This window comes from Trachypithecus francoisi, unplaced genomic scaffold (genome assembly GCF_009764315.1).
Source record: "Trachypithecus francoisi isolate TF-2019V2 unplaced genomic scaffold, Tfra_2.0 Lachesis_group2, whole genome shotgun sequence".
Lineage (NCBI taxonomy): Eukaryota > Metazoa > Chordata > Mammalia > Primates > Cercopithecidae > Trachypithecus > Trachypithecus francoisi.
The window spans coordinates 101,944,416-101,958,352 of record NW_022681465.1 but is presented as its reverse complement, the minus strand read 5'-3'; the positions used below and the strand labels follow the sequence as shown (position 1 = coordinate 101,958,352).

General features: G+C 43.2%; 1 protein-coding gene across 1 annotated transcript; it reads right to left on the bottom strand.

Moving 5' to 3' along the window:
- Window positions 1–10,686: 10,686 nt before the first annotated feature.
- CARTPT (CART prepropeptide) lies at window positions 10,687–12,955 on the bottom strand. Its single transcript, XM_033178604.1, has 3 exons — window positions 12,284–12,955; window positions 11,773–11,856; window positions 10,687–11,228 (listed from the first exon to the last, which is right to left on the bottom strand). Exons 1-3 carry the CDS (start codon window positions 12,440–12,442, stop codon window positions 11,121–11,123), a joined length of 351 nt encoding a protein of 116 aa, XP_033034495.1. The 5' UTR covers window positions 12,443–12,955; the 3' UTR covers window positions 10,687–11,120.
- Between the last annotated feature and the right edge of the window lie 982 nt (window positions 12,956–13,937).

Sequence of the window (13,937 nt, the reverse complement as noted above, 5' to 3'; positions counted from 1 at the left end):
CCCAGGCTGGTCTCAAACCCCTGGCCTCCAGTGATCCTCCCACCTTGGTCTTCCAAAATGCTGGGATTACAGGTGTGAGCCACTGTATCTGGCCTTATCAGTCTTTTCAATGTATTATCTCTTTGTGACATTATGAACATATGTATTCCCTTTGTGATGCATCTCTTTTTTGCAGAAATATATATTTTATCTAGTGTGACAGACCAGGAAGAAGATTGCTGAAAACAGGTTGAGAAACAGGGTAAAGAAAAAAATAATCCGTCAAACATCTGGTACCAAGCCAAGGAGTCCAGTCTAGTTTGAGGGGAGCCTGTTGCAGTTCTAGAAATGAGCAGCAGCACTGGATCCCACTAACTAGAGGCAGCCATCAGAACCCTCTACCATTTGCAGTGGCTTTGCCAAAGAAAGCGAGACTGCCCTGCCAGTTACAGTTCGATATAAGCCTACTGTGGCCCCAGAATGGATCTCTGGCTTCATAAAAACCAGATTCCAGATTCTACCTAGGGCAAGAGAGCTCTGATCTCTACCTAAGCCTTCACCTACAAGGAAACACAACTTTACTGACAGACTGAGATCAGTAAGAAACCTGCCCTCACCCAGAAACTGCTTCCTCTCCCCTCAAAACTCAAATATGACCAGCTCGGTAGTGCGCACTGCCCAACAGCTTCCAGCTGCAGGCATGGTTTGAAGTGTCCCTGAAAGGTCTCTTCCAATGCAGGAGCCCCGCTCTTTGTGTAGAGCTTTCCCTGAGGATATGCCCAGGTCACTCTGCTGAATATACCAGATGTAAGTCAAGTGATTAAGAAAGAAAGAAATAGAAAAAAGTGAATGAGATCCCTAAACTCTCTAGCACCCATCTGCTAAGGTTTAAGCAGGCCTTAGAGCCCCAACCAGGATCCTATTAGAGAAATGGACAGAGATGATAAAGTCAGAGCAGTATCACCAAGTATCGCCTTGCCTTCAACCTTCTCTGCAGAAACCTGGATTGGTAAACTGAATTGTATTTCAGAAGGTCATGCTTTGGCTGGTCTAGTTTGACTTGAGTAACCTAATCAAAAACGATTTGAGTGACCTCCTAATTCCACTGCCTCTAGGCTCATACTCTCTCTTAGTTCTTTGTGATTTCACCAGTGGTGAAAAGAGAAAAGGAAAGATAAGCCTGTGGGGAAATGTAATAAAGAAAAGGGGAATCTTTCTCCCTAAGGTCTTCAGTATCAGCCTAAAGTTACCTCCCCTAAAGTCTTCCAAGGGCCATGAGGAAGAGGAAGGCTCCCAGGGGACAAAAGGCTCCCAACCCATCTCATAGCATTGAGGAAGGGAAGCATTCTAAAGGGGTCAGCTCTAGCAAGAACACACGCAGGGGGATTCCAACAGATATTTGTATTACAATATTCTTCTCAGCATATTCACAACAGCCAAGAGGTGGAAACAACCCAGTGCCTATAAACAGATGAGTGGATAACCAAAACGTGGTGTATACATACAAGGGAATATTATTCTTCCATAAAAACAAATGACAGTTTAATACATACTACAAAATGGATGGACCTTTAAAACACGTTTAGGTAACTAAGCCAAACGCAGGAGAACAAATATTGTATGATTCCACTTATATGAGTTACCTAGAATAGGCATATTTATAGAAACATAAAGTAAAATAGAGGTTACCAGGAGCTAGGGAGAGGGTTATTGTTTAATGGGTACAGAGTTTTGTTGGGGGTGATGAAAAAGTTTTGAGTATAGATAATGGTGTTGGTTACATAACATTGTGAATGTGTTTAATACCAATGAATTGTACAACTATGAATGATTAAAATGATAAACATTATGTTTTGTATATTTTGCTATAATTTTTTTGAGACAGAGTCTCACTCTGTCACTCAGGCTGCAGTACAGTGGCACAATCTCAGCTCACTGCAGCCTCCACCTCCCAATTTCAGGTGATCCTCCCACCTCAGCCTCCCAAGTAGCTGGAACTACAGGTGCATGCCACCACAGTCAGCTAATTTTGTGTATTTTTTGTAGAGACAGGGTTTTGCCATGTTGCCCAGGCTGATCTCGAACTCCTGGGCTCAGTCTCCCAAACGGCTGGGATTACAGGTGTGAGCCACTACACCTGGCCTATAATTTTTTAAAAGGGCAAAAAAAAGAACACTCACAGAGAATAGCAAGATTCAGCCTCATAAGGAAGATTCAGGAAGGAAAAGAGCCCCCAAAGTCTTGAAAAATGAACAGGAGTGATGATTTTCTCCTTATTTTCTCTTTTATTCAATTTTTGTGAAAACAGCAATAAAGTCAGGAATAAAAAACTAAAAAAGAAAAATTTTCACCATGAATTGAGTAACATGCTTGTTATTCAAAGAGTTATTGGATGAATGCATGGTCTCCTCTCACTACTCAATAAAATTTTCAGAATTCCAGAACAAGTTAAGGACTTAACTAACTACCCACTACAGCCAAAGGGCGGCTAAAACTTTTAGAGCATTTAGCTTCAAGCTCCCTAAGTCTGTCTTGATCTAGACATCCCACTTGAAAGTCTACTCTGTGTCTATCTGCTCCTTCTTACTAAGAGAACGGGAGTGACCAAACTGTTGCTCAGATTGAATAGGGAAACCCCATCATTATGTCCCACCATGTCTACAAGAGACGTCATGGAACAAACCCTATAGACGTCACTCACAAACTCAGAGAGCCCAGGAAATGCTGCAGAACTTAGCTTTATTCTTTGGAATAGCTAACCCTTATTGAGTTCTTATAGTGCTCAGGTACTGTTCATATATGTTAACTCATTTAGTCCTCCTTGACTGTACAAGGTGAGATTAAATGGGGGGAAATGTCTTCTTAAATTGCAAATGTAGTGATTTAAACAGGGTATCAGTGGTTTTACCCATCCATGACTTTACGATTTTGTTTTAGAGGACTGTATCCAGTTCCTTTTGCTACATTTTAAGAAAGTCTTTCCTTTACTGAGAAAGGCATATCAGTAAAGGTGACCCCGCCTCCTAGCTGAAAGAACAGACAGGCTAAACACCTGCTTTATTTGATCCTATTACGCCCACTTCCACCTCCTCTGTCTCTGTGAGGGAAGAGTTCAAAGGAATTCAAGGCAAAACATCCACGCCTGATTTATTTATGAAAGATGGTCTGTCTCTACACAGCCTACATTGGAGGTAGAATTATTATTTTTTCCTTTTCCTGAGGGACATCGTTAGCATAGTGATAATTAATGAAAGGCAGCAGCCAGAGTTGGGTAAATTACTAATGGTTTCAATTATCCAGAGAGCAGACAGCCCTTGGTGCAGTTGTCCTTGGTGACAGCGTAGAAGTGCTCTGGGGAAACAGGGACGGTGGGCAGAGAAGCAAGGCCATGTGTATGTAGCTCTGCCTTCTGGAGTCTGCACACATAGGTTTGGCTGTTCTCACCCAAATAGACGGGGTTTTCATGCAGAAGTGTTCGTGAATTAAAACTGGGGGCGGGTCCCTCTTGTAGATGGTGGATACTATCAGATTCTCCCTACAGAATGGCTATGTGGGAATTAGGACTGGTTCCAGGGACCTGTTGGAAAGTTAAGGGTAGGGGGTGGTCTCTTACAGCAACCACAGAAATTGGAAACCAAGGGCCAAAATTGAGAACTGCACTAGATCAGTGCTGAAGAGTACCTGGAGGGTGTATCCAAAATGGGTTATCAGAACCAAAGGGATGGAAACCAGTATCAGGAGCTGAGATACACAAACCGAAGGGATCCAGACAACCTAGGAAAAGGAAAGTGAGGAGTATTGTGTGGGAACAAGCAAGAGAAGAGAGGACCAGGACAAATTCCCAGCGAAGAGGAATTCAATGCCACAGTAGGAATCTTTCTCCCTCCATAGGTTCACCTGTACGGGTCCCTCCTAAACACAGCCTTCTCATTGTGTAACATCATAAGCTCCTTGAAGGTGGCAGTCTTTATTGTTTTCTTCTCTGCTGCATCTCTGGAGCCTACCACAGTGCCTGATGCAGAAAAGATGCTTTAAAATGTCTGTTGAATAACAAATAAAGGGGTGAATGAATGAATGAATGAATATATCTATCTTGCTATACTGGATATTGGTCAAAGGAAATAAATTTGATAAGCCACTTTTTACTTTTTTTGTGTGTGATACAGAGTACAACTCTGTCACCCAGGCTAGAATGCAGTGGCACAACCACAACTCACTGCAGTCTCCAGCTCCTCAGGCTCAGGTGGTCCCCTCATTCAGCCTCCTGAGTAGCTGGACTACAGGCATGTGACACCACCCCTCACTCATTTTGTATTTTTTGTAGAGATGAGGTTTCACCATGTTACACGGGCTGGTCTCAAACTCCTAGATTCAAACAATCTGCCCATCTTGGCCTCCCAAAGTGCTGGGATTACAGGCGTAAGCCACGGCATCTGGCCTAGCATTTTTTTTTAATAAAACCACATTAACTGTTACTTGAAGTAACAAAGAACTGAAAAACTGATTGGAGAACAAGAAAAGAGGTTTCCAATACACATTACACAGCAAATCACTTAATAAATGTTCATTCGGTATTTATGTTTTTCCCCAAATTCCTTCTCCAGATGTCTTCTCTCCTTCAACCCTTCCCCAACTCAGAACACAGGATTTTATTACTGCTTACATAAAAAAATCCACTGCTCTTATAATCATAACGTGATTTAGAGAACAAGACGTACCATTCCTACGTCCCATCTCAGCGCTCATCGTACCCTTTCTCCCTTTGAGGGCATATGCTAGCCTTTGAGATCTCCAGCCAGGGACAGGTGTTAACAAAATGTGATAAATCTGGTCCCAATGTCTCCCTACAAAGCCCTGATAGCTCAACTTCTCTGCAGTCACCGAAAAAGAGGCTGGGGAAAACCCACCCCCTGGGAAGTCCGAGTGAATGGTCTGTGCCTTGCAGGAGTATTTGCTTTTTACACCAGAACTATGAGAAAAGGGAGTCTGGGAAAATGATTGTAGAGACTTATCCAGTAGACGGTAGATTATTTACAGAATAAAACCAAATCTATTCATTAGAGAACAGTCTCAAGATTTTTTCCCCCAGGACTCAGAGGACAAACACCAAGATGAAAAGGAGAAAAGAAGGTGCAATTCACATAAACATGGATATGACAGAACCTATACTTATGTAAAAGGAATCCCAGAAAGAAACTGAGCACACAACAGAGAAACAGTAAGCAAAGAAATGAGAGAAATACCTTTCACTCACCCAAAGCAAATCTTGAATGTTTCCATCGAAAGAGCTCAACAAGACTCAGACAAGATAGAGACAGACCTATATCAAGATGCCCTGAGTGACATACATGAAGCTCAAATATAGGAAAAAACACCTACTCAGAGACTGAAAGAGACAAGATACCTGGGAAAAAGGCAACTACAGTGAAAGATTTCCCTTATCCCAATACCAGGAAACAATGGATTAATCGCATGGGAAGAAGTTTCGATACCTCTGTTATAAAAAAAAGAAAAAAAAGTTCCTTGCAAGAGCAAAGTAAACCCAAACTCAAGAATGCGAAGATTCAGAAACATAGTACCCAAGTACCCATCCTCAAAAAGTTACTTGAAGAAAGACTCCAATTAATTGAAATAAAGAACTCAAGAATTGAGATGATTTTATAAAAGAATGAATGATGAACAATAAAACTTAGAATTTGGTAAAGAAAATTGTTGCTCTGTGGTTGCAAAGCTTAAGGCAAATGTTAACAAATCACTCCTAAAGTGAAGTATATAAAAATTTAAATATTAAAAATCTGGACATGAAATATCAGATTATTTTAAAAGAGGCTAGAAAGCAGAAGGAAGTCTCAATTCAAAGACTCCTACTACACATCCAAATAAAGATGCCATGAGGCCAGGTATGGTGGCTCATACCTGTAATCCCAGCACTTTGGAAGGCCAAAGTGGGCGGATCAAGAGGTCAGGAGATCGAGACCATCCTGGCTAACATGATGAAACCCTGTATCTACTAAAATACAAAAAAATTAGCCGGGCATGGTGGCATGTGCCTGTAGTCTCAGCTATTCAGGAGGCTGAGGCCAGGGAATCGCTTGAACCCAGGAGGCAGAGGTTTCAGTGAGCCAAGGTTGCGCCACTGCACTCCAGCCTGGGCAACAGAATGAGACTCTGTCTCAAAAAAATAAAATAAAATAAAATAAATTATATATATATGCATCCCAAAATGAGAAATCTAGACTCCCTCAGTCGTTGTTGGAGGAGATTCACATGAGGAACCCCACAACCCAGTGTCAGAATCTGACTTGGGTGTAGTATTGGAGCAATTGGTTACAATGGCTAGTATCACTTATCCTAACACACATCAGAAGTGATACTTCAGGGTCAGGTGCAGTGTCTCCCACCACTAGTCCCAGCACTTTGGGAGGCCAAGGCAGGAGGATTGCTTGAGGCCAGGAGTTCAAAACTAGCCTGGGCAACATAGCGAGACCCAATCTCTACCCAAAAAAATTCAAAATTAGCCAGGTATGGTGATGTGCACCTGTAGTTCTAGCTAATCTGGAGGCCAAGGCAGGAGAATCACTTGAGTCCAGGAGTTTGAGGTTGTAGTAAGTCATAATAACACCACTACACTAAAGAATTGCTACTTCAAAGCAAATTTACAACTTTAAAAATATGTAGTAAAACTCCAAACTATTGGGAATAAATTAATTTTCAAGGAACTAGAAAGTAAAGCCTAAGAAAATAGAAAGAAACAAAGAAAATACGAGAAATCAGTAAGCTAGAAAACAAAGCAACTATAGAGGATTAATAACACAAAGACCAATAAATACACAAATCCCCTCCCCCAAAAAAGAGAAAGAGTATTTAAGCAATGCTAGAAATGAAAGTGGGATGAAATTATACTTACAGAATAGATTTGAATCCAATGCCAATGATTTTCATCACTTAAATGAAAAAGACAATTTTCCAGAAAAATATAGAACCTTTAAGATGGACTCAGGAAAACAGAATAAACCAATAGTTATCTATGTGAGTGGTTTGGTTGGTTGGTTTTATATCTCTGATAGTAGTTTTTATGCACAGCAAAGATTAATCAAGTGCTACCTTGGGTTTTAAAGTTATCCTTCAATTTATAAATGCAAAAACTTAGTTCTTCCTTATTCTATTCTTAGATCTTTTTTAACATCCTTCCTAACTAGATTTAAATTAAGTCCAGTTGAAGTGTGCAAATCTCTCATGTCTCATCTATCCCCAGTCATAGTTCTAAGATCATTTAAAAAATCGTTAAAGAAATTGACTCAGTAATCAAAGTCTTCCGCCCACAAAAGAATTTAACCAAACAGTCGCAGACAATCTCTCTTTACAAACTATTTCAAAAGACAAGGAAAGGCCGGGCGCGGTGGCTCAAGCCTGTAATCCCAGCACTTTGGGAGGCCGAGACGGGTGGATCACGAGGTCAGGAGATCGAGACCATCCTGGCTAACATGGTGAAACCCCGTCTCTACTAAAAAAATACAAAAAACTAGCCGGGCGCGGTGGCGGGCGCCTGTAGTCCCAGCTACCCGGAGGCTGAGGCAGGAGAATGGCGTAAACCCGGGAGGCGGAGCTTGCAGTGAGCTGAGATCCGGCCACTGCACTCCAGCCTGGGCGACAGAGTGAGACTCCGTCTCAAAAAAAAAAAAAAAAAAAAAAAAAAAGACAAGGAAAGAGAAGGGGAAAACAAACTTCCTAATTCATTTTATGAAGCTGTTACAGTCTAACACTGAAACTAAGCAATGACAGTATAAGAAAAGAAAATTACAAATCAATTTTTCTTAGGAGCATAGATTTAAAAGTTCTAGAATATATGCCAACAAATAGAAGCCAATAATGTGTTATAAAATTTTTCATAACTAAGTGGAGTTTATCCCATGCATGGAAAAACATCGTTATAAAATCTATCGGTAAAATGTACCACTATCAAGCAGACAAGGTGAATGACCAGGCAGCACATATAGCCTGTCTACAACATCATTTAAGGGGACGAGGGGACTCATGATGGGGACAAGAGCAGGAGCAGGTGTGTGGTTTTCCACTGCCTCTTGCATGCTGAGCAATGCCCAGGATGTAGGGGGATTAGATGTTAACCTCTGAGAAAGGAACCTGGCCCTTGGGTTATGGGATGTATGAGCCACTCACCCCGTGGGATCAGCAGCTATGGCTGTATGACAGGGCAGAACCTTGGACTCCAGCTCTGGTCTTCTACCCCAACACTCACCAAGATTGATCATTCCAATATTGATAAAATGGAAAGGCAAAGTTACTTTTAACAAGCCATTGAAGATAAAGTGCTGCTATCATTAGTGCAGAACATGTTAGCACTACTAACTGAAAAATCTGGGCCCCCAGACAAAATTTTTGAAAAAAAAAAAAAAGCCTCTTCATACAGAGCCCAGATTCCCCATTCCCAATTTCCCATAGCCACTTGTCCGTATCCCTTAGTCTTATCAAACAAGAAAGGAGGGATGACAGAGTAGAGGTAGGGGTGAGGGGAACAAGCTAAAAAGGTTTAGAGTCAAGTTCGTATTCCTTTCTTTGAACTCCAAATTCCTCCAGCATCTCTTGCTTTTGGGGAAACACACCAGACTAAAAGGGAAAGCAGTTCTGGCCAGGTGTGGTGGCTCACACCTGTAATCTCAGTGTTTTGGAAGGCAGAGGCAGGAGGATCATCTGAGCCCAGAAGGTCAAGACCTAGCCTGGGCAATAAAGCAAGATCCCATCTCTACAAAATATAATTTTTAAAAATCAGCCAGTTGTGTTGGTGTGCACCTATAGTCCTAGTTATTTGGGAAGCTGAGGTGGGAGGATTCCTTAAGCCCAGGAATTTGAGTTTGCAGTGAGCTAGGATGACACCATTTCACTCCAGACTAGGCAACAGAGTGAGACCTTGTCTCTAAAAAAGTAATAATAATAAGGAGAGAAGGCAGTTCTGTATGTTATCCCTGATGGTCCTGCCTGTTCACCAAAGCAATTTCCTGATCTGATTTATTTAGGAATGATACAGATAGGAATAGTTAAGGGACTCAAGAATTTTCTAACTGAAATGATTTCTGGAAAAGTGGCAGACTGTGAAACTATTAAATAACTATTTGCACTTATTAAAGGTTAAAACGTACCACATTCTGCCTGGGCGGCATGGGTCGCACCTGTAATCCCAGCACTTTGGGAGGCCAAGGCAGGCCGATCGCTTGAACCCAGGAGTTTGAGACCAGCCTGGACAACAAGGTAAAGCTCCATCTCTACTAAAAATACAAACGTTAGCTACGCATGGTGGTGCATGCTTGTGGTCCCAGCTACTTAGAAGGCTGAGGTGGGAGGATCACTTGAGCCTGGGAGATCGAAGCTGCAGTGAGCCATAATCATGCCACTGCATTTCAGCCTGGGTGACAGAGTGAAACCCTGTCTCAAAAAAACCAAAACAAACAAGCAAACAAACAAAGAAAAACATCACATTCTAATCACATATAGCCTTGTGTAAGGGAATTCAAGTGGAAGTGCAGTTCCAAAAAATACACCTTGGCCCCCAGTGAGCAATTTTTATTAAAGAAAGATACGTTTTCTGGGGAATTCAAAGCCTAGTCTGTTGATTGCCTGAAGTGACATGGAGAAAAAGGACAAATGTTTGGAGTCAAAGGCATTAAAGCTAAAATTATTATTTAGGATTGTATGATGTAAGCAAATTGCATAATGATCTTGCCTTCTGTTTTCTACTCTGAAAAATAGTAATAATATCTATCCTGCAAGATTAGCCATGCTAATAGTAATAATCACACTGCAAATGGTAACTGTGTATAAGAATATTTTCTATCAGAAAATTCCCTATGAATCAGTGGAGGGGCTTTATTGTAAAAATCTGCTATTATGCAAGTGCCTCTTGAGTTTGGATTAGGAAGCTGTTAACATTTGTTTCTCTCATGATACTGCTACTTAGATGTTACTTAGTCTGGTTTAAACCCTTGGAAATGTGACCTCAAATAAGCACTCAGAAACATTTGAAGGCTACTTAACTTTACACTTAATATGTTTTAATTTCTTGAGTTGAATTCTCACCTCCCCCAATTTTTATTTGTTCCCCTTAAAACTATTTTCTGAAATGACTGTTTCTCCTGGAATAGAGAATTTTCCAAGAGTGTGAATTTACTTGTGGGAAGGAATGGGTCTCATAACCTTAGAGCCTTTAGGCAAATAACAACCCTAAACAGCCCATATCTTTAAATCAATGTATATTTTCTAATAAGGGAATTGTCAAAACAAAAGTTCTAATTTTTCAAATTGCTTTTAATGTGACTAAAACATGAAACAGTTTATATTTTATGGTCTCACTGTTTAAAGGGTCTGGCTAAAGGTTTTAATAAGCAAAATCATATCACCTCAATTCCAACTATCTCCATCTCATTTGTCTCTCTCTCTCTCTCTCTCCCTCTCTCTCTTTCTCACACACACACACACACACACACACACACACACCACATCACTGCAATCAAAGAAAAATAGAGTATACTAAAACTGGCTTGGCAAACTCCTAATTAACAGTCAAAACTCCTTGGAGCTAAGGTGCCACTCTCCCAATAGGCTGCTATTTTAAAATATTTCTCTTTGAAAACAACAGCATGATTAATCTCACCATTTCCACTTAAATTACTTACATGGAAAAAACAATGCACTATGGGCAATTATTAAAAACACTTTATTATGTATAATTTGTACATGCTTCAATTTGTATCACTTAGGGTGATTTATTTTCCAGGTTGCAATGACATCTACCAAGATTAGCTAGCTCTAATTTTCATTCTGCCATGCCACATACAAAAATACAATTTTCAAAGCAAAGCTTCCCTTCTTTACACAAAGGTACACAAGAGTTTGTAAGACAAATAAAATAAGAATACTTCACACACGTATCAACACCACACAAGGCATTATCCTTCACACAGTAACATCTAATGTGCTCTTTTATTTTTGAAACAGCAGGAAAAGAGCCCTTTCCCTTCAGAGGAAAATAAAAACTTTGTCTGTTGCTAAAGCCAAACTCCAGGGATGAAGGTATGGTCCTCTGGGGAAAGCAGAGGGATGGGGATGTATGGAGGAGAATGGACGCCCCTTCATAAGCACTTCAGTAGGAAGGAATTGCAGGAAGTTCCTCGGGGACAGTCACACAGTTTCCCGATCCTTGCCCCTTTCCTTACTGCACACTGCTCACCGGCGTCACACTGCAAACAACAAAATATGTGGTCATTGAGTGTGAAAAAACCCAGGCTCCCAACAGACAAGTCTCACAGTCAACGCAATCTCTGTTTCTTGAAAGGGGCAATTGGACCCCATCACCATCACAGGAAGTCTACGTACAGTCAGGTCTGAAACAGGGAGCCTTGTGCTTATAACTTCAGTGAGAGTACATTTTTTAAAGAAACTTACATAATTAGTTTTATCCTAGTTTCTTCCACTTTTAGGTGGTGAGGGGTGGGGGGTGGGGGAAGGGGAGCATCACATTTCCTGGCTCCTTTTCTTGCCCATTCAGAGGGGAAAAAATCAGACCTTTTTCCTGAGCAACAAACAATAGACTTACACTTTCTTGTAACCCCTGTTCCTGCTTTCCCATTTCCTCACCCGGCAAGGAAGAAGAAGCCCACAGAATCCTGCAAGTCCATTACCTAAGTTATTTAGCCACATCCTAGGGAGAAGATTGTGTGTACGTTTCGAGTCGGTGTAATTTCTCCTGGAAAAACACGGGAAGGGAGTGACCACAAACCTTACCATGGGGACTTGGCCATACTTCTTCTCATAGATGGGAATACGTTTACTCTTGAGCTTCTTCAAGACTTCCTGTAGCGCTTCGATCTGCAACATAACGCCCCGGAGCCTGAAGTTGCCGCCTTGGCTGCGAGCCCAGCCCAGGTGTGCACTTTCAGCCCTAGTTATAAGGAGCCCCGGACCCACACTGTCTCTGCAGTGGGACTCCGCGGACACAGGGAATGGTCCAGGGGTAGAAACTTAGCGGGCGCTGTCCCGGGTACTGACTGCGGGTCTCTGAGCCGCTGAGGCTCCCGTTGCTCGGAGGGGCCGGAATGAGGGATTCGCTCAACAGACCGCCAGGAGCCCGTGGGCTCGAGACGCTCTTAGGATGGCAGTGGGTGCCTGGGCGTTGCGTTCAGCTCCCCGCGCCCTGACTCTGGGAATAAGAGTGGGGGTGGGGGGAGGAGGGAGGCTTGCAAAGGAAGGGACAGCGCGACAGCTCAAGGGGATTGGGAGCGAGGGAAATACCGACCAGCTCCTTTTCGTGGGAGGCATCCTCCACGGCAGAGTAGATGTCCAGGGCTCGGGGCTGGAGCTCGGCGTCCTCCTGGGCACGGGTACCCAACAGAGGTAGCATCAGCAGCAGGGCGGCGCCCAGGAGGGGCAGCAGCCGCACGCGGGAGCTCTCCATGGTGCTGAAACTCTTCGTTGCTGGGGCGCCCCGCGCTCCCACCTTTTATAGTGAGCCCGAGCCCCCGTGCAGGAAAGAGGGAGGAGGCGAAGAAGGAAGGGGGTGTGGAGGAGGGCCCAGGTCAACCTTCTGTAGGCAGCGCTCTGCCGGCGCTTGACGTCAATGGCCGCTGGGCTCCAGGCGCCTGGGAACGCGGCTCTGCACACAGATGGGCTAGAGCGCAGAGAACAGGACCCTGCGCCCCCAAATGCTGTCAGCCCCTCGGCAAGGGATGCTCCCCGAGGGGCCTGAGCTGAAGCCGAGGGGCTAGAGGTGAGGGATGGGAAGCGGGAGGGCCCTAGGAAATGGAAAATGCCTTCGGGGCAACGCACGGGCAGGAGAGTCGCTTCCCATCACCTAGCAGTGGTAGCAGCCGCACCATCCACCTCGCCAGCCCTGCCTTGCCTGGCATCCTAACCCCAAGTGTGGCGGTGAGAAGCAGGTGTTGCCTCCAGACAGCCACGTTTGCTGAGCACCTTACTCTGTGGGGTAGGGTAAGAAAACATAGTATACAAAAGAAAGAGAAATAGTGGCCCTCCCCATGATGGGTTCTATGATGGAATCTGTGTGACGATAGTTAAAAGAAGAGAAGGAAAACAGACAAACCCGGATTCAGCAGTGGTGTGGGAAGTGCGGAGAGCCAGGCTCTGGTTCCCGTCCTGGCTACACCACGTACAAGTTGTATGACTTTGAGCAAAATGAAGGACCTCCCCAAGACTCAGCTTTCTCTTTTGTAGATCTAGGATTAAAAAGATATACTTCACAAAGTCATCAGTAGGATGAAATGAGAGATTAAGTATATCAAACTCCTGGTTCTTAGCTAAGCTTCCCTCTCCCTCGTTTTTGAACTCTGAGGCTGCCCAGGCAAATTTAACCATCCCCAGAACCAACAACCCACCCATCCATCACCAACTCCTGGTATCCAAGAAGGCTGTCTAGAAAGAGAGTGAAAGAGTGAAAAGAAAGGCAGCTCCCTGATTATGAAAATGTCTCCAGAGATCAGAAGTCAACAGTGAACCAGCTCCCCAACAACTTGTGAGAACACTATGACTTTTTTAGAAGTGGAGGTCCTTACAGCCTGAATGCACATGAAAGTTCCTGTAGGAAAAGCAATGGTTTCCCACTTGGACCTAGAGACCAATCCCGTCTGCTTGCTCACCTGGCTTCCTTCACCACATCATCTTTCCTTCAACTGTTCCTAAATTCATCCATCTTCTCCATCCCAATTACTACAACCCAGTCCTAGACAGCTGCCCCAGCCAACGTAATGTCTACCACTTAATTCTTAACCTATCTTCTCTTACCTTCCTCTACTCCATAGTTCACCACCAGCCACAGTATTTTCCCCCTTAAAATACACTAATGACTTCTAATCTTACTAAGCACTGAATCTAAATTCCTCATCCTGACTTGCAAAGCGTTATATGATCTGCATCCCTCTCCACCTCATGTTCTA

Excerpts from the sequence above, each read along its gene's own strand:
- CARTPT (XM_033178604.1), bottom strand. The coding sequence starts at position 12,442 with ATGGAGAGCTCCCGCGTGCGGCTGCTGCCCCTCCTGGGCGCCGCCCTG. Across the intron at positions 11,857-12,283 it reads CCTCCCACGAAAAGGAGCTG|ATCGAAGCGCTACAGGAAGT; the intron begins GTCGGTATTTCC and ends GTTATGTTGCAG. Across the intron at positions 11,229-11,772 it reads AGTATGGCCAAGTCCCCATG|TGTGACGCCGGTGAGCAGTG; the intron begins GTAAGGTTTGTG and ends TGTTGTTTGCAG.